Here is a 25,715-nt window from a genome sequence, read left to right on the forward strand (position 1 = left end):
GACTTTTGATTGATGTTACAGACTTTTACAGACATTTGTTATCTTTGGAGGAAAACCGAAGCAGAAAAAATCATGAAAACCTGAAAACCATATCCGATGATGATTCCAGTATAAATTAAAACCTAATGTTCCTTCTGAATACATTACGTAGGAAATCCTGAGAGAACAACACCAAAAAAATTGAATCAATTTTTCTGGGGATCCCGGAATTTTTCGATCGAAAATCTTGAAGTAAGTAAATGTGAAGTGAAGTAAATCTTGAAGTAAATCTTAAGCCTGGAATATGCTTAAATGTGAATTCTTTGGAATAATTGTACAAACTTCATGAAGATTTTATAAGTAATTCGAAGGTGAACTTGGACACTTGAATGGAAGAACTTGATTCTACAAGCACCCGCTGACAAAATGTTCCACAGAGTTGCTAATGTCACAGACATTGCAGATAGTACAGAAAGGGTTCCTGCTGAAATTATGCAAGGGCCGCCTGTGTCCGATTCGGAGCCGGGAGATGATCTTCTGTTCCTTAAAATAGGGAACCTATGTCCACGCCGAAGTGGTCCCTTTAATTTTCCGGAGGTAAACGGATGTAGTTATTCAGTTTTTCCCAGTTTTCTCAAATGATTTTGCAGATATGCAAAGTATGTGCCCGTGCCATATTCCAGTCGGAACGCTTGTTAGCGAAAGCCGAACGTAATATCGACTTCTAATTTACAGCCGCTGTTTTATAAACCTTTCCACAGCTTTGAAGACACCTCTTGACAGAGAAATAGGCCGGTACATTGTGACATCTCGAGGGGGGATGTTGTTTTTGTGGATGGGTACAACGAGGTTTTTCCGCCATTCATCTGGAAAGATTCGATCAGACCACGCTTGGTTGATCAAACCCAGAACCACATTTTGGCGGAGTTGGGCAAGTTTTTGATGATGAAATAACCAGCCATATCGGGACCTGATGATTTTCCATTACTCATTGAGAGGGCGAAGGCAGCTCTGAGGCGCAAAACGCAGAATTGAAATTGGCGTTTTGTGAATCCGGAGGGACTTGAAAGATGGAGAGTGGCCGCTGAACCCAAGTAACCGTAAGCATTAGTTTTAGGCTTTAAATCAGCATCAATGACGCTTCAAAGCATTATAGCAGCCCTGCAAATGTTTCGAAGCTCTTATTCAACATTATATCAGCATCGTTAATGCTGCAAGATAAAATGTTTATTAACATTAAATTAGCATTACATTAGCATTAAAATCGTAATAAAAGCAGTGTTTAATGCAGTCGAAATTTTTGACAGAACCATCAGTTGGAACTTCTGTATGTAGTAGTGAGACTTTTCTCGGATGAATGCATCACAACCACTACTTCAATTTCTACCGGCAAATAAAAGATAATGGTTTAAGTATACCTTTCGGCAGCAAGACATGAAATCGCATCCGTGGCCGAAAGAGCAAAGGAGGACTACTTCGTGGAAGCTGTGCAATGCTTCCAGGTTCGAGACCCATATGGAGAACATTCTACGACATCAACGACGAAAAAAATTACAAAACACATATCATCAGCATAACTTTCTAAATAATATAAATAACTGGAATCACTAATTAATAATGGTAAATTAGATTTTTTTTTGTTTTTTGCCAATTTTCTAATCCGTATCATTTGTCGTGATTCGTCAGTTGTTTATTAAATATAGACAGCTGATCAGCTGCCCGCAAAAGCTCTTCGAAAGCTCCCGAAAAATTCGCCCGAAAAAACGGGCGAAGAAAATCTGACGTTTCTCTTTCAGCCCTATATAAGCATCACTAATGCAACAATTGAGCTTTCATCTATGCATTACAATAGCATGCTAATTCGCCTTTTCCGGCATTATATCAGCATTGTATCTGCACTGAAAGCTGATAAGCATTAAACGGGCAGCATTACGTGCAGTTATAAAGCTGAATTAAAGCAGCGTTTTAATGCTTACGGTTACTTGATTATTAATTATTTCATGGAACGAAAATTTATTTCGCCAGATTAAGGTAGCCTCACACCTCGGGAATTTGGTCAGCGGATTTTTTCCCCATGTATTGTACTTCCAGTTGAAAACCGAAGTGAGCTCTCGCGACAATCGAGTTTTCTCCCGTTTCGTTTTGTCGCAACTATGTCGCGACTAGTGCGCATCTATGCCACCGCCATGCGCCATGATGCGCACTAGTCGCGACGTAGTTGCGACAAAAGGAAACGGGAGAAAACTCGATTGTCGCGAGAGCTCACTTCGGTTTTCAACTGGAAGTACAATATTTTTGCATATGCGATGTTTTCGGGATTTGGGCACGGAAATCAAAATCCCGGCCCCATTTAAAATGCACGGGGTTCAAAATCCGGCGGAAAATTTTCCCGAGGTGTAAGGTAGCCTTTATTGAAGCCTTGATACTCGATGATATCGAAAATGTATGGTGTTGAGTAATTTTCTATTTTCAGTATACCTCTGTAGCCCCATACAGACAAATACAGACATTTTACTGAGATTAACACAGACATTTAAAAATTGTATCTGGCATCCCTGACTCCGTGGTATTTATGAGGGTATCGCTGAGTCGGGGCCTCTCATTAAGTAAGTAGGGGAACGGTTCGGCACTTCATCTCATAGCTCCTATTTCCATCCCATCAAAAACAAAACAATGAAAAGCAATTTTGTTTATTTCTTATTTTTTTTTGATTTTTTCACCAATTTGCACGCGTGTTCTATGTTTTGAGATGATATGAATATACAGTCGCTTCTCCACATCTCGATATTGAAAGGACCATCGAGATAAGGGGAGATCGAGGAATGGAAGGAAAATTTAAATGGGTACTGGATCCAAAAAAGCTCGTTGCTATATGGAAAACTACAACAAAACAAATGTCGTTTCCTGTTGTTGGTGTGTTTATTAAAAAGATATTGCCCGTTGCATCAATTTTTAGACTCTGGCGCAACTTCGTTTTGCTTCAAATTTTTAGCGTGCACACCAATACATTCAAACTATCTTCGTTATTGTTTTTTGTTGTTGTTTTATTTATCAAACACACATGTTTTTGTTTACTCAAATAAACAATAAACAGTGTCAATTCATTTGTGTGTGTGACACGGGAAAAATATGCACGCAAATAATTTTCGCGCAGGAGTCTAATAAGGCGGAATCTGCGCAATAGTTTAGTCTGGATTTTAGTTACTACACGCAGGCAAAAACACTTAGGATTTTCATAAGTTACAACTTATGAATGAGTACTTTTTCGGTTTCATTGAAGACTTATGCTGTCCATAAAAATAGCTTTTGAACTTCATAACTATGACTTATGATTGCCATTAGAGTTGATATTGAAGAAAATATTCAGTTTCTCATGCCTGATGAGTGAATAGCAATTTTTGCTGATTTATATATAGTTTCAACTTTGGTCTATTAAGACGTTTTGAATGCTGTTATTATCCTTTTTGGTTGTGTTTATTATTGCATTACTCTAAACACATTTCAGAAAACCGACTTTTTATCGTTTTTAATGGTTTGAATTTATTTTTTTCAGGCTGATGATTCATAGGAGAAAAATAGTAAAAAAAACATCAATTTGTTATGATAAGAAGATTCTTTCGCTCATGGAGTCATTTCAAATCCTCTAACTGTTTAACAAATATGTTTATTAGAATGCCAATGTTAATAATTTCGTATGACTATTTATTAAAGGTATGGGATTATGGTGGTGGAGTAAAATATAAAATTTTAAAATAAATTTATAATTTTTTAAATAAAATTTTCATTACAAATACTTTTAATTTTCATCTTATTTTTATTATTGAATTCATAAATATGACTGTGATTAATTATTAACCGTTCCTATGATATCAATAGTTCTTACTCATGATATTCATAAGTCTGGTTATGATAGTTGTAAGTAGCTAAAAATGCATTTCTCCTTCTGAATCATAAATTACACTTATGGTTTTCACATATAATCTTTGTGGCGCCAAATCATAAGTGGTTTTTATGAACCTCCTAAGTGTTTTTAGCTGGGTGTAGATAAAGACTGAGACGAGACCTGCAAAGACGGCTTATTTTTCCTTGTTTTGACACTTGTTCTTCTTTTCATCACAGTTGATCATCGATTCTCAACTGTTTCCTTGAGTGTTTCACCTAAATCCCGGGTAGAATCTTCTGAGCACAATAAAAGTGTTTGTGATTTACGGATTTGTAAACTTATTTTTATAAAGATTTTCCTATCGGAAATAAAACACGTATTCATAACAGTTCAATATTAAGCTGTCCGGCTTTTCTAGAATACTTTTCAAAGTGAAAAAGTACTCGTAAAATAAAATCATTCGGAATACTTTTTGAGGGATACCAATACTTTTACACAAAAAGGTGCTGGTTGCATCTGACCTGAGACGAGACCTGCAAAGACGGCTTCTTTTTCCTTGTTTTGACACTTGTTCTTCTTTTCATCACAGTTGATCATCGATTCTCAACTGTTTCCTTGAGTGTTTCACCTAAATCCCGGGTAGAATCTTCTGAGCACAATAAAAGTGTTTGTGATTTATGGGTTTGTAAACTTATTTTTATAAAAATTTTCCTATCGGAAATAAAACACGTATTCATAACAGTTCATAACAGTCGCGGCCGATAAGGTGGGAAATTGATAATATTAAGCTGTCCGGCTTTTCTAGAATACTTTTCAAAGTGAAAAAGTACTCGTAAAACAAAATCATTCAGAATACTTTTTGAGGGATACCAATACTTTTACACAAAAAGGTGCTGGTTGCATCTGACAATTTGTGACAGCGCTTGCTGGTTGCAGATGAAGTTACATTTTTTCCTCTTTGCAAGTCCCGTCCCAGCATCTGACAATTCGTGACAGCGCTTGCTGGTTGCAGATGAAGTTACATTTTTTCCTCTTTGCAAGTCCCGTCCCAGGATAAAGATTGTCGCTTCGGTTCCCTTTGTTCTGCTGTCCGAAACATGTCTGGTACATACCTGTCAAATCGTATGGATTTTTCTTCTTTGACATTTAGCTCCCCTATCCTCGCCAGCAAAAGATGTTCCGGACAGCGACGACAGCGACAATCTTTATCTACACAGAAAAAAAATCCATGGTAACGGTTACTATTTTGTAGACTACGCCATGTTTTTAAAACAACCACAAATTTTCAGTTAAATTAACCACGCATTCGGACAAATTCACCACTGATTCAGTTCATGTAACAACATTCCACCAGGACCACAGTTGATTTCTACTACGCACATGGTAATATCCTAGGATAGGATGTGCCAAGTAGTCAGTAAAAATCGTACCGATTTGCGGTCACAATCGTACACGTAAAAAAATAACCATATATGTTATGGCAAAAAACCATTCGAAAATACTTATACTCTTCATTATGCCACCTAATGAATGATCCAATATTAAAAAGCTAATAACATTCATAAGTTAATGAAAAGTATAAGTTTTGGAATGTATGTGACTAATGCGATGTATAAGTTTTTTCTTATACATATCATTAAGCGCTTGCTTTGGTAAAAAAGTATTAGAAATCTTAATAATATAACATTAAATTTTTTTACGTGTACCGGTTGCTGATTGGTTGAAAATGACAATCGATTACTTCGATTGGTGGCGGCGCGTTTTTCGTAGGGCAGCATGTTGTTAGTTTGGCCGTGTTGCAGGTTTGTAAAGTTTATATCAAGCAAAATACGTAAATGTTTGAGTTTTAGTTTTTTGGTAAAAAATAAATTAATATTGAACTGCAAACGCCATATTAATTATTGTTTGGGTTGTAAAGGTTTAAAACTATTGATTTTAAGCATTACGATTCACTTTTCTGTCATTTTCGATCTCAAAGTCATATTTACATTAGCTAAAACTTCTCTCTGTTAGTCTTTCGCTTCTCTTATGTAAATAATGGATGGAACGGAAAGAAAAACATCAAATTTTGATACATGATATTTGGAAGATTGTGCACCAAATGACTTTGGCTGCACTGGCGACCACCTCGTCAGAGCAACCGACTAAAAAACAACAAGGCAGTCTCAATTGAGTTGTCACATCCTATCCTAGGTAATATCAAACGGGTTTGTTGTCTGCTGAAAATCGTCGGTGCGTATTCTTAAATTAACCCTCGGAATGGTAGTTTCGACCACAACATTTTTTTGCGTGTAGTAACTAAAATATCTTTTGTTTATTATTGTCGAGATTTTTATCATAAGAGTCTAAATGGTGTAAAAATCGCAATAGTTGCAACAGTTTTTCAGTTATCGGACCGCTAAACTTCAAACTGGTGTCAAACTCAATGACAGCTGCATTGCGCTGCACATTTAGATGCACTTTTATTGCATTTGACGTCGATTGACAACCGTTTGACGTCTAGAATGCGTTGCAGTTATCGAACGACATACGTTAACTGAAAAGTAAACATTTTGCAGTTATACCCGAATAAAAAATACAGTAGAATAACAGTACAATTTATTGTAACACTACTATTAATAACATTGAATTGGCGATAGATTATTGTCTGTTTCCTTGGTAACAAAACGCGCCGACCATTTTTTAGGCACTATCAAAATCGTCGCCAACATCTTTATTCTAAAATGATGTTAGTTTTATTAGAAAATAATGTCAATCTGCATTAAAAACAGGGCTCAATTTTGGGAAATAATGTGATTATTGAGTATATAAAATTTTGTTCACAGTTGATTTGACAGATCTTATGGCCATTTCTGCTGGCGACGATTTTGGCGTCAATTTGTTTTGCGACGATTTCAAATCGTCGCGGCCGATAAGGTGGGAAATTGATAAAATATTGTAAATGAAACCATAGAAATACATTTGAATGCATTGTTATGAACCATTTATTCAAATGTAAATGAAGTTTTCGCAATAGAATGTACGGGTTGTTAAGTATCGTAACTATACAAAATCTGAGATTTTTCCATACATTTTTTTCGTCACACAATAGAGTGTATGGTTAATATATTGTTGAAATATCCGAACAAATCTGTTCAAAATACAATGGATTGTATTGTATTTGTATAGTAAAACAATACGATTTTGATTTCTCAGTTGTGACAGCTTTACTGTTCAACAATGCAATTTAAAGGGAAAAATGCATATTTGGCGCTATGAGGCAAATATTGTTAAATAGTTTATATGCAATGTAATGAAACATTTCAAAAGTTATCAATGTATGAATCTTATGTACGAAAAGGTTTCAAAAACATTTGCAAGTATTGTTACATTAGAGAAATATGTTGATGTATTGTATCCTCAGTGTTGATACAATCTGTGCAACCATCAAGAAACAATGTATCCTATTGTATACCGTACATGGTATGGTAATTCAATTGTTTACACTATTGAACCAATAGTACATTTTTATCCGGGACGGCTACTGTAAAATTTTCGTGCGGAAAAAAGAGACAGATACAACTTTATTCACTAGTCAGTAAAACCAATTGAGCGTGTACACACGGAAATTTCAATGCGTGTAGTGCCACAGTTGAACACAACTGTCAGTTTGCGATTGACATTGATAGCACGTATTTATATTAAACAGGTACAGATACGCTCAGTCTACATCGTTATGACGTCATGAAGTAAAATATTTCACTTTGTTTTGTCTTAAAACAATTACTGCATTATAAATATTTTACTATGATTTTTAAGTAACAACGTATTAATTATTCATAATAATAAGTATTCGTTTGGTGCAAAGTCAGCGATCAGCGATTTGATGCGATATTGACTAGTATTTGAAACATTAGAATGTGTTAGTGTTTATGAATCATCGATAGGTAAACTTCGATTAATGAAGTTTACCTCTTTCTTATATAGGTAGTGATCCGCAGCAGGAACGTCTCGGAAAGTGAAATATTTTCGTTCGTTCTTCATTTTGACGCATCACAGAAAGTTACCAAAAATTTTCGTTGCACTTAATTTGTGAAAATTACTTAAAAATGTGCTAAATTCCGTCGGTTTTTTGCAGTCATCGTGTAGTATTTGCCCGGTACATTCGAGCAGTGATAGTTTTCTCCGGAAATGACGCAATATTTGCCACCAAACTTGCTGGCATTATTTGCCCCACGCGATCCGATACCATTTTTGCCCCCTCCGGACAAACTTCCGCACGAGAAAAAGTCCCAAGGCTATGCCGGCGTTGGAGCATTTCTGGATTTGTTCGAGGTAAGTGCGATTTGCTTTAAATTGGTTTGATAGTTTTTTTTTTACCGAGTGAATATTAAAATTCTAGGATCCGAAGGATACACCGCCACCAACGCGGGTTGAAACCCGTGAAGAGCGGATTGAAAGACGTCGCCGGGAGCGAGCAGAACAGGTAGCCTATAAACTAGAACGCGAAATTGCCACTTGGGACCCGAACCAGTTGGAGGCTGCCACTGCAGATCCGTTCAAGACGCTGTTTGTTGCAAGAATTGTAAGTATCTGTCGGATGTTGCAGGGCTAGTCACGGACTGCATCGTACTTGTTTTATGCTTAGTGATTGAATCGTTGATTGTTGTTTCCGTAATCTGAACTAAAGTTGCTAAAATTTGTTTTTCTCAGAATTATGACACTTCGGAATCCAAATTACGGCGGGAGTTTGAAATCTACGGTAAAATCGTAAAAATCATCATCATACACGATAAGGAATCCGGGAAGCCCAGAGGATACGCATTTATTGAGTATGAACATGAAAGGGACATGCACTGTAAGTATTATATAAATATTCATTTTGTTTCCATAGACAATTTCTAAAGATAACAGTGACCGTTTTGAAATCTTCGCTCTCACTGCTATCTCGCATTCAGAGTCTTAGAACCATAGAGTTCTTAAACTATTGAAAAAAAGCTTACAGTTAGGTTTCAACTGAATCTCTAAAGAACCCCGTAGAACCCTGTTGTGAATTCGAGAACCCTAAGCTCTAAACATTTGCCTAACAAAACTTAATTTTCTCGTTCTCGTTCTTCCTGCTACTGCAGTCCCCCGCGGTAGACCGACGACAGTTATAGTCGTAGACGATAGCTGGAGGTGGCCAACGGCTATCACTTGAGGAAAGCCTCACTACTTTCTATTCGAGAACGAGAACCTAGCATAGTCGGCAGCCTGTTGTGCCATCAGCAGCCCACCTCACCATCTTCATCTCCGGCAGGTTACATTTTGACACGCTACTTAGAAAACGTTCTGATGTATCTGTAAACTATCTATACTAAAAAACCGTTTCCTCAGTGGTTCCATTTTAGATCCTAGATTCAATGAAGATGGTTTTGGATTTTGATTGGGACTGGATTGATTCCGTCCGACTGCTGTTTAACTCGCTGTTCGAATCAAACAGGAGAGCACAATTGCATTACATAGTTGGATGGGATTTGGTGGTGTGTCTGGAATGTGGCCCCATCCGTGGGGTGGTTAGGTTTGTATGAGTGTGGTAAGACAGGTTCAAACGATAGCGGGTAATGGCAACCACACACAGACACCCAGTAACGGGATAAAATAAAACGACAAAGCGATTCAATATGGGCGTATCTTTTACGATTGAAGCAAGAATGACCGGTGTTATTGAAGTGGCTAACGATAGTCAAATGGTTTCTTTGGTAGAGTATCATTTTCAAAATGACATCAAGCTGTTCTCGTGCTTTAACAAGTGTTGAATTATTTTCAACTCAACAATCGTCTTGAAATCTAATGGGCTGGATTTGATAGATACCATTTCCAACTTAGCAAATTTTGGTTAACAGTAACACAACTCTATCTGACTTCGTCTATAGTGCAAAGTTTACATCCACGTCCAAAGTTTTCATGCGTTTCCCAATTTCTCTGCTGGCATCGTACTCGGAGGTCACCAGTTAGCCTAAGTACACTAATTTATCAACCACTTCGATTTCGTCCCCACCGATACAAACTCGTGGTGGGTGGTGGGTGGCTCACGTTGTCTTCTTTTGAACCCCTTCCTTTCGTGTACTTCGTCTTCAACGTTTTGATGATTAATCCGAATCGCTTAGCTTCGCTCTTCAGTTTGATTTAGGCTTCCTCCATATTTTCAAAGTCACGTGCTACAGAACAGCAACTGGACTGATTTTTAACTGGACGTTCGCTAACTGGGCTAAACTGCCTATAACCGCATAGTTGTCCCATCTTTGCTGGGTTTCCTATTCATATGGGACAGTTATGCGATTACAGGCAGTAAAGCTCAGTTAAAAAGCAGCTATCCGTCAAAAACAAAAACAATTGCTCGGCTGCTTGAGGATTCTAAAGGTTATTTTTTTTCGTTTCATGTACAACAGTGATCATAACAATGCATCGCGAATTCCCTCGTTAGCCCAGTTAAAAAGCGACACTCGTTCATTGGTCTGATGTTCTACTGAATGGTTGCTGTCTGGTTGCTGTATGATATTTATATCGTCAGCGATACCAAATAGTTGGACGGACTTCATAAAAATGGTATACAGAAACTCGAAAATTTGCTCATTTGTGTTATCCTCGGACAAATCTGTCACCTTCACAGCTCCGTCTTTGAGCGTGATTCGCAATTTGTAATTTTTTCTACTATCTAGGTATGTCTCGTGCTTATTATCGTGTTTGATCTTCTTCGCTAGCTCCAGGTCGACGAACTTTACGAATGTGCATTGCGCACCCAAGTACTCTACTTGGTTGAAGGCAAACAACAGCAGGTGCTGCAGGCTCAACGTTGACCCAATAACTTCGAAAGACGGTTTTTTTCGTCACGTTTTTTGTGATTAAAAATTCAGTTTTTTCGTCATTCTATGTAGGGGGAATGACGGCTTTGGCAGGTTTTGTTCTATTATTGGCAGGGGGTTTTTTATGACTGACTAGGCTCAAATTTGGCCTAAACATTCTTTGCATATCAAAGAATATTGTGGCCAAATTTCATAAAATTCAGTCGACAAAAACCCCCCTGCCAATAATAGACCAAAACCTGCCAAAGCCGTCTTTCCCCCAATATAGTTATTTACAATTATGGTTCAAACGTTTTCAAATTAATTTAAATCTAATTGGAACTTTAATGATACCATTACACTCGTTAACAAAGCCGATGTATTTTACAATCAAGTGGAGAATCTCCACTCACGGTGCAATTCCAGGCAAAACGGCTCGCGAGGTCTTCGAACGACAGTCTCCTTCAACCTGTCGTGTAGTCGGCTAGCCTCTGCTGTAGGACTGTCCATGCCGGGTCGACACGAGTGCTGCTACATAACTTGGGCTGGAGCGTTTGAGGCGCCTGTATATCACACTATCACAGTGTTGACAGTTCTCATCCGCCATCCGTTGCATCACGTGCAGAAGCTTCAGATGTTCGATTTTCCCATTCACAAGCAGGTAAAGGTGGGATCGCTGCAATGAGGAAAGGTTTTTCATCCCAATATTTCAACCCGCACGTGACCAGCCTAGCGCTAAACTGTTCCGTTCCACCTTTCACAGTTCGGTTTGCAGTACGTTGGCTGTTTGTAAGTAGCCACTGGGTACATATTTCGATACCTTCGAAAAAGACAACGTTCACTGCCACCCTTTTTCACTGCCACTGCTACCCCAGGGGTTCCCAATAGTACTGCGAGCAACACCATAGGATTGCCAATCTGGAGATGGCGAGTTCGATTCTCGGTCCAGTCTAGGATGTTTTCGGGTGGGAAACATTCTGGACTCCCTGAACATAGTGAATACAATCCATTGTACGTGCCACACAAGATACATATTCATGCAATGGCGGGCATAGAAAAACTTTCAATTAATAACTGATGGGCTTACCGACAGCGGTGTCGGAGACTGGCGATCCAATCTTTCAGAGCGTGAGTAGCCTGGAAGATTAAGTTATGTATTTATTATTATTACGCACAGTGGCTAAGCGGGGGGGTGGGGGGTGGGCGTGTGTTTGGACATAAACCAACTCCTCCTCCCCCAGAGACAACATTTTAAGTAGAATTTTTTTTTAACCCTCTCAAATTAAAAAAAATGTTCAGAAAACAGAAGGAAACGACGCTGGACGGATTTCAGTCGTTCCACACCGTTGTTGTAGTGTGGGCTTCAAACGGCTGAGCAGTACTCAAGAGTGGGCGCGCTAAAGAGCAATTATAACGATTTCAACAATATATATCGAAAAATGTTTTCGCGATTTGAATTCCAACTTCCAGCGTTCTTGAAACCTTGTCAGCGACATATGCTGTTTGTAAGTTAGTTGTGAATCCAGGATTTCCACGAGATCCTTCACGTGATTCACACCCTCGATTGTCGTTCCTCGCAATTCATAGTCGAACAAAATCGCCGGGTTGATCACCATCCGATTCAATAAACACCAATTGGCGGCGGCGTCGAGTTGGCGTTTCATCTGTACGCAATATGTGTATGAACGGATCTTCAGGTGGTCTGCATAGGACAACCGTGGACCTTCGATAACAGAATTCACATCGTTGAAATAGAGCAGGAAAATCAACGGTCCCAAGTGATTGTCCTGCGGAATGCCAGAAGTGGCATTGAACCTGGGTGAATAGCAGTCTTCTAAAGAAACTGTTGGTTTCCGATCCGTAAGATAGGAACGGGACCAGCATATAAGATCTCTCAAGCTTAGCGATTGCAAAAATCCGTTTGATTTCATTCCCATAATCTGTCGGTAACATACGAAGTTAGGCACAGCAGATTTATCGTTGTGGATCGACCAACTATGAACCCATGTTGATCATCGCTCAGGTAATGTTTACAATGGAACAGCATCGAATCCATGACTACCAGTTCAAATAGTTTTGAAACAGCCATCAATGAAGTAATGCCTCGGTAGTTATTGACGTCACACTTGCTGCCTTTTTTGTAGACTGGGAACAATTGCGCCTCTTTCCAGCATGGGTTTATAGAGAAAGCTGAAAATGCTTCAAAGCAGAGGAAGTAGGGATACGATGAGTTTCCAATAATATGTGATCGGCAGGGAGAACTTCGTTTGAGAAAACGACGGCGAACTTTGTAGAGAATAGACTGCAGCTGTCTTGTCGTGTCGAGGCCGATACTTCGCCCAATACCGTTGTTCATGTATGTAACTCCAAAAAGATTTTGGATGTGATAGGAGTCTAGATTGAATTCTCGGTTCATATCGGTGGTAAGAGCTCTTACTTAAGCGTTTTTGTTCGTAGTTGAGCCTGACATAGTGTTTGAGCAGGAATGTACGATACTTGGTGAATCTTTTGAGGGCGGCCTTTTTCGTTCTTTTCAGCGTAGGTAATTCATATGTCATCCAAGAAGCACGGGAGCCATCGCGAGTGATCTTCTTCGGGACATGCTTATCTAAAACATAAGCCAAGACGCGTGAGAAAGTTTGCGCAGCGAGGTTGACGTCGTCTGCATCCAGAATATGCTCCCAATCCAAATTAGACAACACAACTTCTATACTACGATGGTCTGCCTTCCGAAAATCGTAGGACATAGTCGTTGAAGCTATGGAGGCTTCAAGAGAGTCATAATCCTTGACCGCGATAACTAGTGGGGGATGATGTGGAACGAACTTTACTAATGGTGCGGGTGCAGTTGAAATGAAAGGAGCAGCATCAAAGACGTTCACAAAGCAAAGATAAAAACTCAAAGGTGCAGCCCAATCGGGTTGTACGCAAAGGTGACGTAGGACTCGTAGCTATTTGAAATTGATGGTATTTGCCATAATAATTTGTGTCGTTTTATTTACATTGAGCAAACTGCTCAGAGGCCAACTGAATCAAGAAGTCGAATAGTTGTTCCCAGATGGATGGACTTTGAGTCTCTTACCATGGAATTAACATGACTCATCGGCCGCTGAAGCCACTCGACTGGCTTTCAGTCGTGGACATCACAATCCTTACTTTCCCACGTACAATTACATCGCGGGCGAAAACCAAACGTTGCAAATAAATATATTTGCGTTTGGTTTCACGCCACTTCTGATTCTGCTTATTTCTCCTTTATTGTGGCCATCTTTGAGGATGGTGTCCTCCAAAAAGGTCTTTATACAAAAGAAGGTTGATCCGACAATCCGATATGAACTTTCATCAAAGTGCAAAACTCAATCGTAACTAGCAAATTTGATAGCGCGGCCGAGGGAGATGATGCAATTAATTTGAACGGATGGAATCACTAACAGCAACCAAGCTATCACGCTACACCCGATGCCGCCGAAACAATCCATTTTCGCAATTAACTCTTTCTTTCTATAAAATGCTGGTCCTGAGAAGAACCAATTTTCTTTTCCCAATGCTTCTTTCCAATAACTAACTGCATTCAAACGCTTGTCAACACCTTGCGTTGAAATTGTCCGACCTTGATGATTTTTCGCTAAGCCTCCACCATTTGGAATTAATTTTCAGCATTGCCACTGCTATCCACGCCTTCATGCTGCTGTGTCCACTCCGCATCCGCTCTTTCCGCGGAATCCCAATCAAAATGGCTCGCGCCGGAAAGCAACTTTCTTGAATTCAATAAATTAGGCCCGTTAGCCCCGCCCCTTTATGATCTCCATGGTTGTAAATATAATGTGCACTCTTAAGGATTATTAAAGGGGCGGGGCTAATGGAATTTCTTCATTAGATATAAGAAAGCTGCATTCCGGCGCGCGCGTAATAATAATAACAATAATTAAAATTGAAGTTGGAGGGCCAATCCGACTGATCAATGTACATGTTAAAAATAATTGTAGAACAAAAAATGTGTAAATAAAGAAGAATTTCACTAGTACTACTTACGCGCGCGTGCCATTTTGATCGGGATTCCGCAGCAGACAACGGACCGTTCGAAGAATGACAAATTCCAAGAATCCTATGAAACTTTCTCGCAAGATTCTGAATTTGGTTATGAGATGTTGTTTATCTAAGATGCGTATTGTTGCGAGGAATGACAACAGAAATTTGACTCAATACGAAGTTTCTTCATATTACAAAACATTATCTTTCGGCATCTGTTTGTCCGAGCGACGTTCACCGATGGGTGGTTGCTGTAGATAGTTTCCACTGAGGTGGCGTCTTCATTGATTTTATACAAAAGAAGGTTGATCCGACTATCCGAAATGAACTTTCTTCAAAGTACAAAACTCAATCGTAAATAACGAATTTGATAGCGCGTTGGAGAGAGATGATGTAGTGAATTTTAATGGATGGAATCACTAACAGCAACCAAGCTACCATGCCAAACCCGATGCCACCGAAACAGTCCATTTTCGCAATTAACTCTTTCTTTTCATAAAATGTTGGTCCTGAGAAGAACCAATTTTGGTTCGTTGAGGTTGAATGATCTGCAGCAACACATCGAGGACCACCATCAATGCGATGGATTTTCTTTGAAAATGTTATTAGCGCCTCCGTGATGCTGTGTCCGCTCCGTTGCGATCGCTTTGATGCGTCCGCTCTGCGTAAAATCTTGTTCAAACTGAGGATTGGATCCAAACCCGCAAGTGATTGATTTTTGATGTCTGTGCTAGTGATGCATGTACGTGATTGGTTAGTTCACCTATTTCTAAACTTTTTATCAATTATCGATAATAATAGTTAAAAATTAGTATTTTCATATAAATACAAAGAAGCGTTGACTCATCCTTGATCGAATGGTCCAAAAAAATTGAAAATCCATCGAGAAACGGCGGAGATATTAAAGTTTAAAGTCTATCATATTTTCGTGACGGTCCCTGATTTTCGCAATCGTAAAGTGTACCAAAAATAGAAAACACAGACGTAGTCCTACGTCAAAAAACGGTTGTTTTCGTTAGTCACGAAAAGTGGTGGCTCCAGGATGAAAAGTAGAGATCGCGTAATCTGAACAGAGACAACCACTATGAATTGGAGTCCAAGAAACGCCCGCAAGGTTGAAGTCCCCCAATATCACAATTTCGTGATGTTGTGTGTACCGATGGGTTGAAGATCCCGAGTACGATATGGAGGTATGTAGGCAGCACAGAGTAACAGGTGACGGTTTTTTGTACGCGATGAATACCCAAACTTGTTTGATGGAATTCCAAGCGTCATCCTTGATTGCTTTAGCCTTTAGTCTCGTACTAACAGCGACAAGAACTCCTCCTGTTATAGCTTTTGCGCTGTTGTTTGAGTTGCAGTCACATCGGAATAGAATTCGTAGTCGTCCCCGAAAACGTAACCAGAAAGCGTTATATAATCTACCCACGTCTCAACAAGCACGATGATGCCATAGCATTGGTCCACAGCGGCTGGACGGTAGTCTTTATTAAGATTATTCATTTCTCCAACATTTTGGTAGTATATGCTAACATCGGAACTCGGTTATTTGGACGATGGAGCACAGGAAATCGGAACACTATCAGGTAGGACAACGATTGAGCTCTCACTGTACTTGTCCGGAAACGGAATTCGGAAGACTTCATATCCCAACTCAGACGCAGGACCGGGATGGCTGTTGGTCACTGGCAGGATGGGCTCGACTGCGTTGAGAGGGATAGAGGTTTCTTCAGAGCTAGCGGAATGATAGCGTCCCGATGTCCTACTTTTAATTTTCAAATTACGCTGGCTAGATTCGATTCGAAAGGGCGGTCAGAGATTCCTTCCGGCCAATACAATGAGTCGGTGACTTCATTAGTTGCAGATTTGGGTACAGTCACTTTAAAGGACACGAAAGACAAATCGTTGATATGCTTTCCACGAGGAACGAGCTTTGTCACTTTTACGACGGATGAATTGGTGTTGGAGATATCCATTAGGGGCCGTACACTAATTACGTAAGCAATTTTTCTGGGATTTTCAACACCAGCTGGGGACAGTGTTGGTAGTGGTAGGTAGTGTAGAGCAGGGGTTGAGACATTGATCCGTGATTTCTTTGGCGGTACTGTTTCAGAGCTGGATGGTTGATGACCAACGATCTGAACCCTTTTGTTGTTGAACCCAACAACATTTTTTTCCGGAATGTGAGCGATGGAACTATTGATCTCGTCTAGGACTTTGAAGAAGGAGGTCTCAGCACATGATCTGGATCTATTAATCGGGTCGTCCAAAACGTCGTCTAGGTTGAGCTCATTGATACTTTGGAGGAAACTGGTTTTATCGGTTACATTCATTGGTTTGGAGAGCAGCTGGGATCCGTCTTATTGATTCTACGTAGACTTTCACCGTAGTTACCAAGCCGGGTATCCATCGAAACGGTACGAATAAGTACTTCCCGCAAGGCTCTTACGATCTTCACCACACACACAATTCGCCCCGCACTAACCGAAAAACATGAAAACGAGAATACAAAACCGATCTAATTGTGAGTGAGCCGGCGCAATTGATTTTAACAAAATTTGATAACATAGAAAAATGCAAAAAACAAACGGATCTTCGATCAGATATGCTCATTATCCGACCGTGTTGCCAGAAGAGTCAAGAGGAAGATGTTTTTCTCTGCGTTTGAATATTTCTGTCCGTTGCTTAGGGAACTGTGGGCCTGTATAATGCGTTCCATCCTGTTTTTCAGTATGTTTAATCACCGTTGAGAAGCGATATGGACCGGTATACTCGGGCTGTGTTATCACCCCCTTTCTTCTTCACTAACATGATGACGCCCTCCACGAAAGTATCCTACGAAAGGCTGAAACACATAAGGCTAAATCCTCATAAGGCTGAAATCCTGAAAGGCTGAAAGTCTCAAAAGGCTGTAATTATCAGAAGGCTGAAACGTATCGAAAGGCTGAAATTGATGGGATGAAATGAATCCCAACCATACGATATGTTGTACCAACTATGTTGAGTGGTTGGATAGTAAATAATTGATGAAGAATAGAGAATAATGAATAAAGAAGAATAAAAAATGAAGAATAAAGAATGAAGAATAAAGAATAAAGAATGCAGAATAAAGAATAAAAAATAAAGAATAAAGATTAAGGAATAAAGAATAAAGAATAAAGATGAAGAATAATGAATAAAGAATAAAGAATGAAGAATGAAGAATAAAGAATAAAGAAAAAAGAATAAAGAATAAAAATTTCACAGAGATGAAGGAAGGAGGAAAGAAGACGGAAGAAGAGAGAAAGAAGACGGTAGAAGAGAGAAGGAAAAAAAGATGAAAGATTGAAGAAAGAACATAGAAGAAGGAAGAAGGAAAAAGTAAGATAAAGATGAAATAAGAAATAATGATGAAGCAAGAAGAAACAAGGAAGAAGGAAGGATAAAGATGGAAGAATGAAGAAGGAATAAAGAAGATGGAACAAGAATGAAGAAAAAAGAAAGAAGAAGGAAAATGGAGGAAGAAGAAAACAGGAGTAGGAAGAAAGAAGGAAGTATAAAAAAGGAAAAACCTTCTTCTAGGAAAAAAGAAGAGAGAAGAATAAAGAATAAAAAAAAATACAGAAAGCAATCTAGCAAGAATCAAAAACTAAATACAAGAACCAAGAACAATTAAGACTTGTTCCCTTCTATGTTACCGCCATCGGGAGTGACAATGGGTCTGGGGGTGAGAATGGGTCTTCGCTCTCACCGGCAGTCTGGAGGTCGTAGAGAAAAATCGTTCAAAATGGTCTCTTATATTTTAGTCTTCTTGCCCTCAGATACATTCAATGCATTCTACATGCATTCATTCAGTGACCCATTCTCACCCCCATTGGACCCAGTGTCACACCCGACGACAGTACCTCAAAATTTTATGAGCTGTATAGACTACAAAATAAGAATTCCGTATAAAAATTGAAAGACAACAAGAAGTCACAAGAAGGTTAGGTTAGAAGCCTTTTGTTATTTCAGTCTTATGTGAGATTTTTACTTTTCAGCCTTTCGTGTTCAGCTTTACGAGTTTTCAGCCTTATGTGATTCAGCCTTTCGTGGAAGACCCCTTCCACGAAGGCATGGGGGAGATTGCCGTTGAGTGATTCATTCAGAAGCATGTTCAACTCACGGTGGATGACGTCTTGAGTTAACGAGACGAGACGGTGCTAAAATCGAATATTCTCCAGGGTGTAACGGCAGTCGATGTTGCACGTTATGACGTCGAAAATAAACATCCTCTGAAGCATCACTCGACGGTCTGCCAATGGTTGCAAGTCAATCAAAGCACAACGATTTTCATATGGAGGCAGGTTTGATGGATCGTTCCATGGTAAGCGGCACAAGGCGTAGTTGATGAAGCGTTTTTGTATTCTCTCGATGTGATGATTTTTCTTGCAATGCATATTACCTGCAGTGCCAACATGCCACCTTTCACCCGTTTGATGGTGGTTATGGAATGTGGCTGCAGATAACAGCCGTCGTACGCAAGCCGTAGTTGCGCATAGAGGTCTGGTGCGCGTCGTGGAATTTCTCGAATACCAGCTACGAGGATGTTCTCGGCAAGGCTGACAATAGTCATCGTCGCAGCAAGAAAAGCCACAGTAGCGACGAGTTGTGTTGTCTTCATTGCTACTCGACCCATCGTCAATGACGCGCACGACGTTAGCTTTCGTCGTGCAACCAAATCGTCATGACGACATCTAAGAACGAAGAATTCATACCATTATTCTTCAAGCGGCAGCTGCCGTGCAAAGATTTTTATGAATTCTTTGTAATAATGAATGTAAAGTAACGTATGAAGGAAGATGTTATAAATATTATCAAAACATTTATGTTACCAAAGCTCGTACTAATTTGTTTATTTAGACTTTATTTTTTTCGGTTTCTGCATACGACGAGAATGACTATTGTCAGCGCTGGTTATCGGTATGGCGACGGAGCTAATAGGCGAGCGTGCCATTGAAAAACTTTTCTCTCGCAGCGCGCTGTGCAGTGCCAGAGGGAGCGTAGACGTTTGCAGATCTTTGTGTCGTGCACTTGCAGCGCGATTAGTCAGCTATCCAGACTCTTCTCCATGCGTGTGACGTGGCTGTGCTTCTATACTGCAATCGCTTTATCTCTCCTGGTACACATTCGCAAAAACGACAAAGATAGGCAGGGAAAGCTGTTCGCTCTTGACTTTCTGCTGACACACGATATCGAGGTTCTGGCTGCTGATGAAAGTTCGAAGTGCGTTGAGTTGTTGATCGTTCCGATGTTGATGGATGCAAGGTTGAAGGACGTGAGAGCCATTTATGGAAGAAAGTCCGCATCCTGCCCGTTGTGGCATCGTTTCTAGCCGGGCGGGCGTCATCGGCTTCGGCTACTTCTCGTCGATGTGGACGAATTGTCCGTATCGTTGCCGGCGGTTCGATCTTTCGATGGCATGCTGGCTTTTTGGTTTGCTAGCTTTTTGAATATGTCAATCAAGACCACTTCATCTGTCTGTGGTTGTCTGTACAGCGACGACGTTGAGCTGCTGAAAGAAACCGTTCGTGTAATTGGAGCAGTCGCCTGTCCGCAGTTCTGACTCGCCAGCTGTGGCAGCTCGGAGAAGGCCTCCAGCGTTGCTGGTTATGGAGCGACAGAACGCAGACCTATAGGTTTGGCGCTCGGGGGTTTTGTACCGTGGTTTCTGGACTAGCAGCTTTTTGTTCTGGACACACGATATGCCAGTATGCGCTTGTTCTTTGTAGTATTTACAAGAGACGATCTGTCCCTTGTAAACAATAATGTAGGCCTGTTGTTCATCGATCGTGACCCACGAATCAATGCATTTGGGCCGACCAAATGCCGAGCGGTGTTCCAACACACTCGAACCCATCTCCCCATGTTAGCTCTCGCAGCGATAACACTTCGCCGAGCGCATTCAAAATTCTCACCACTTTCTGTTCAGGGACGTTTCCTGGCAGGTCGTGCTCTTCAACTTCTACTCATCCATCTTGCATGGTGATGTGAAACTTGTACTTTTTTCCCGCGTGCTCCACTTCATGCTTCTCATCATGTCCTTGCACTAAAACGCGCGACGCGGTATGGACGAAATCGAATTTTAACCACTGTAATCGATCACTTGACTTTCCAAGAGCGAAATCGGAAACACGTCAGTCTCAGAAGCTGAGCGGAAACTGTGCACATTCGCATAATCGATTCGAAACGTATTTTCGCATCGAACACTCATCGCGACACAATTATCAAAGGAAAGAATTTGAAATATAATAATCAATAACCTGCGTGTGGCTTCCAACAAAGTATAACAGCACTGCTTGCAAAGGCTAACTGCCGATCAGTAGATATAACTTTGATCGCTATAGCGGACATAAACTGCTTTGCAAAATATTTCGCCTAGCACGTGACTAGACGAGCGCTGGACTGTTTATTTTAGGCTGATCCGGTTGTTGGAAGAAACGCCGTTGGATCAGATCGGCGGAGGGGTTTTGCTTGATTGGGTAAACGACCAGTGACCAGGATATCACTGTAAGTAGTTCAATACGCAACTTGAGTAGCGATCCTATGATTTTTATTCTACTGATCTTACTCTATTATTTACAATTTGCTATTTAAACAGTCACTTTCGGTACAATTATGCCACCCTCGCTAAAAAAATGGCACCTGAAACTTTGTGTTTCTCGTTTTGTTTTTCAATTGTCATATTTTATTTTGAGAGCATGCTTTCCATTTCAATGGTCAGAAAGCTTACTGTCAAGTTCAAGATCAGGATAAGATAAATGATTTGTAAATTAATTCTCTCAAACCCCTTTAATTTATTGATATCTCACGAAGTGGACGGATTTCGGTGGTATACGGATTTTGGTTCCCCACGTTACCCGACATTAACCGGCCACGCTGACGAACACGATCCCATGTATGCAACAAACTGGTCATCCCCATACACTTGTTCAAGCCTACCGAGCCTGGTTAAAGATGAAGAACGAACTGGTGCATATTATTTTTCTTTTCAACCTACAAAACCGATTTCTTAGAAACAAACACCTTAATCTTACCTTGGATTTCCTAAATATTTTTGAAGAAACAAATGTTTTCATAATCTAAACCTCGTGACAGTGCGGTTAGTGGTTATTATGTTTTTATGAGGTGAGGGTTCGAATCCTGATCCAGCCGTGGAAACTCTTCGATAAGCAAAATATTCTTCACTGGTACCACCTGCTACTGTAAGTGTTCAATCTTCAATCATTCAATCTTTTTCCCATTATTGGTTGAAGAGGGCGAAATTGTCTTTTTCAGTCATCGGATGTTTCAAGTATTTTCCTGATTGTGCATATTTTAAGATATTTGCAGATTTTTCTGAGGTCAAGGAACAGAACAGAATTTCGCAGTTAATATTGGTGTAAGTGTTCCCAGTCGTGGGGTGGGTTGCCAGTAAAATGTAAAAAAGGATTTTGTTATAATTTGATGAAATTGTTGGCAAATTTTTATTTTCTTCAGAATTGACAACTTTTTTCATTCATTTGAAACTCAAAATTTATGTGAACGTAACTTGTGATGGATGATTTTTTTCAAATTTTATTTAATTCAATCCAAAGAGCTATTTGACTATCGTTTCCACCCAGCCACACTCCAAATTCGTTCCCGGCGATGGAAATCCTCTTCAAAGGTAACATATTGCACGTGTGACCAATGTAAGTTTGATTAATTTTCCGATTCGTAAGTGTTGCATATTTCGCTGGAAGTATGCTCCCATCGATGATAAATGGTGCTGCTGAGATATTTCGGGGTGCTGTAGGTACACCCATTGTTAGCAATACTCAAGAATTGTACACAGATCTCACTATATTTTGAATCACCATGTTTGAAATGTAAGAGTTCGTGCTTCGGAGGCCACGTAATTCGTAAGTGTGTTTCATTTATATTTCTTCTAATTAAATGTATTCAAACAATATTTATTGCGCTCAACATTTTGAACGTAAGTATTGTGCGCACCAGGTAAAAGGTTAAAAAGTGAAAACAAGGTTTGCGAAACTAGAACCTTGCACTGGAGAACACGAGCCCTTGCAAAACGCATCGCCCACCACAACCCAAGTTCAAACACAAAGATTACTGAAAATTACCAAAAATTCGTAAGTTGTTCCCTCGTAAGTAATATTACCGGTTCAAACTATTGGTAGGTATTATTACAATCACTTTTAGTATGATACACGAAGGGTTGTATCACAGTAAGACAAAACGGTGCAGTGTCGTTGATAATAGGATCTACCAGAAAAATTAGATGAGGTATAGGTTCTTTGTTGACTTCATTATCCAAGGCATGTTGCACTCCGCTTCGTCTAGGGTCAAGATTAGTTTCGACATTAGTTCTAAACCTACAACGGTTTGTTTTTAAACAATAAATCTAGGAGATTCAATTCACGTCTATACGCATCATAAGGGAAGCTTTTCCGTCACATTCTTAACTTTCTTAGGAGCTATTGAAACGAGAATCATTTTATTATCACAATTTTTTGCTTGCGACACACACACTTCCGTCCGAAAATCTGTTCCTTGTGCGTCGCAAATTGCTTCTATCCCAAATATAGCCGCCTACAAGCATGCCGATGGTAAGAAAATCGATGGTAAGCGAGTGCTGGTCGATGTGGAACGCGCCCGCACCGTGAAAGGTTGGCTCCCGCGCCGCCTTGGCGGAGGACTGGGCGGAACTCGTCGTGGAGGAGCCGATGTCAACATCAAACACTCCGGTCGTGAGGATAACGAACGCGAAAGGGAACGCTATCGCTTGGAACGTGAACGAGAAGACCGTGATCGACGTGGCGATCGTTTCGATCAACGTAAGTAGTATTCAAGCTTCCATATTAATTCAGTTGAAATTGCAAAGTTGTATCAACTTTGCTAGTCAAATTGTCTGTACGTCAACTGAAATGATAATACAGAAACAAAAGTTTTATTCTTCATATAATTAATTCACCATTATTATTCCAGGGTTCGACCGCCGTCGCTCACGGTCTCGTGATCGCGAACGTCGCAGGCGTAGCCGATCGAAGGATCGGAGCAGACGCAGACACAGTCGTGATCGGGAATATGACGATCGATGGGATAAGGAGCGGGAGCGCAGTCGTGAGAAGGATCGTGAGCGGGATCGTGAGCGCGATCGTGATCGTTCCGATCGTGACCGTGATCGTGAGAAGAAACGTAGACGCTCTCGTAGCCGATCGCGGGAACGCGATCGCGACCGTGCTGAGAAGAAACGCGACAAGCGTGACAAGGACCGGGATCGCGAGCGTAAGGAACGCAAACCGGAGTTCCGCGAAGGCGAGATCAAGATCAAGGAGGAACCACTGGACGGTAAGTGTTGCTATGACGTATTCATATGTACGCAATTTGTAATCATAATGACAATATCAAAAACTTATGTGTTGTGATTAGGATACATCCATCAAATGATAGTTGCAAGAAAAACCTTCATTGGCAATTGAGACTCCAGGGCTATTAGTTATGTAGCCTAAACTGTTTAGTAGTATCTAAGTCTCTGACATTCTCCAAAACATGATTAATTTCTGTCAAAATTTTAAACTAATTGTCGTTTTTTTTTACCAATCGCAGATTATCCCGACTACAGTACCCAGTACACCAACTATCAAGCGCAGGTCAAAAACGAAGACGACGAAGAAAAGTATCGCCCGCACGAGGACGAAGAACAGAACGGATCTTCCCGGGTGCGAAGTAGTGGTGGTGCTGGAGAAAACGGTAGCCGCTACGGTGCCCCTGGTCGTGATGACGATGCCTATGACGATCGTTATGACGGTTATTAGCATGAGTGAGTGGTTGGTCAGCGAATTCCTTCTTCGCAGTCTTTCTCCACATATATTAATTGTAAATTTCTGCGAGTGTTGTAAGCCATCTCTGCTTCTAAGATCACTAGGTTGCAATTTTCTGACAATTTTCCTACCCGGACTCCACACATCAAAGGTTAAGTATTGTTCGTAAGTTCATAGCTACTTTTAAAATTGTATGGCATTTCGCAGGTTAAGTGTGTTCAAAATTTCAAATGCTCTGTTATCAGTATAGTTCAGAATTTTTGGACGGTTCTGATTCAGCCAGGGCACGGAATTCTGAACGTTCATTTCAAAGTAGGTAACTTGGTAAAATCTATTTATAAAACAATATTTGTCTTGAGATAAATGTTTGGGTACTTGGACTATTTGAAACAACCATCGACGTCTGCGGTTCGTGTTCGTCAGATGTATAATAGTTTTCCTTTTAGTTAATAGGATGGGATTCGTGTAAACCCAGGCGTAAGTAAAATTTTGAATACAATAGCCACATTTGATCATCCGATATATCGTTATTCCTTCATCCGAACTCTCCTTTGTTCACGATAATAATCTGTTTGTTGCAGCTTATTCTCATGAGAGTTGTTTCGTAATCGTCAATATTATACAAATAATGAACAAGCTGAATTTGAATCCCTTATTATCCGCACCATCTCAAACTATCAAACATATTCAAATCCGTATTGAATGGTATTAAGTAAACCTGTTTTTAGTTTTTTATTGGTGACTTGACTTGAAATCTATTCTAAGCGATGTGCAGCCTACGCCCTCACCAGTTGCCAGGCTAAATGTCGGTTGACTTCTTTCGTTTCTTTGTAAATACTACGTCGCCACAAGCCTCTGGATCTATTGCGATGTTTGGCTAGATTCCAGTCTAATGCTTGTTAACAGTCCGCGTTCCCGTAGGGTTGGATGGGACAAGATGGGTCACCTAAGGCGAACCCTGAATGCCTTCAAACAGAAACATTTGGATTCAACTTTTTAACGTGAATCTATAAAAACAGCTCATAATCTGTAAGCCAGGGGTATGAAATAACAGAAATTCCACTGTTTATTTCATTTTGAGTCATTTCATCGAGCCGTTGAGTGTTCTCCACTGATACACACCATGTTTCGCTAGCGTAACTAGCTATGTCGATCTTGGTACCGCCATTTGACGCCATTTGGCTACCAAGATATTGGAAG

The 25,715-nt window shown here is 40.1% G+C and overlaps 1 protein-coding gene across 1 annotated transcript; it reads left to right on the forward strand.

The window, feature by feature from the left end:
- The first annotated feature begins 7,861 nt into the window (after positions 1–7,861).
- LOC134209966 (U1 small nuclear ribonucleoprotein 70 kDa-like) lies at positions 7,862–25,035 on the forward strand. Its single transcript, XM_062685984.1, has 6 exons — positions 7,862–8,176; positions 8,244–8,426; positions 8,555–8,699; positions 23,280–23,528; positions 23,680–24,042; positions 24,301–25,035. The coding sequence occupies exons 1-6, from the start codon at positions 8,033–8,035 to the stop codon at positions 24,507–24,509; spliced, it is 1,293 nt and encodes a 430-aa protein (XP_062541968.1). The 5' UTR covers positions 7,862–8,032; the 3' UTR covers positions 24,510–25,035.
- The last annotated feature ends 680 nt before the right edge of the window (positions 25,036–25,715 follow it).

The sequence above is a fragment of the Armigeres subalbatus genome, chromosome 2 (assembly GCF_024139115.2).
Source record: "Armigeres subalbatus isolate Guangzhou_Male chromosome 2, GZ_Asu_2, whole genome shotgun sequence".
Lineage (NCBI taxonomy): Eukaryota > Metazoa > Arthropoda > Insecta > Diptera > Culicidae > Armigeres > Armigeres subalbatus.

Excerpts from the sequence above, each read along its gene's own strand:
- LOC134209966 (XM_062685984.1), top strand. The coding sequence starts at position 8,033 with ATGACGCAATATTTGCCACCAAACTTGCTGGCATTATTTGCCCCACGC. Across the intron at positions 8,177-8,243 it reads CATTTCTGGATTTGTTCGAG|GATCCGAAGGATACACCGCC; the intron begins GTAAGTGCGATT and ends TTAAAATTCTAG. Across the intron at positions 8,700-23,279 it reads ACATGAAAGGGACATGCACT|CCGCCTACAAGCATGCCGAT; the intron begins GTAAGTATTATA and ends TCCCAAATATAG.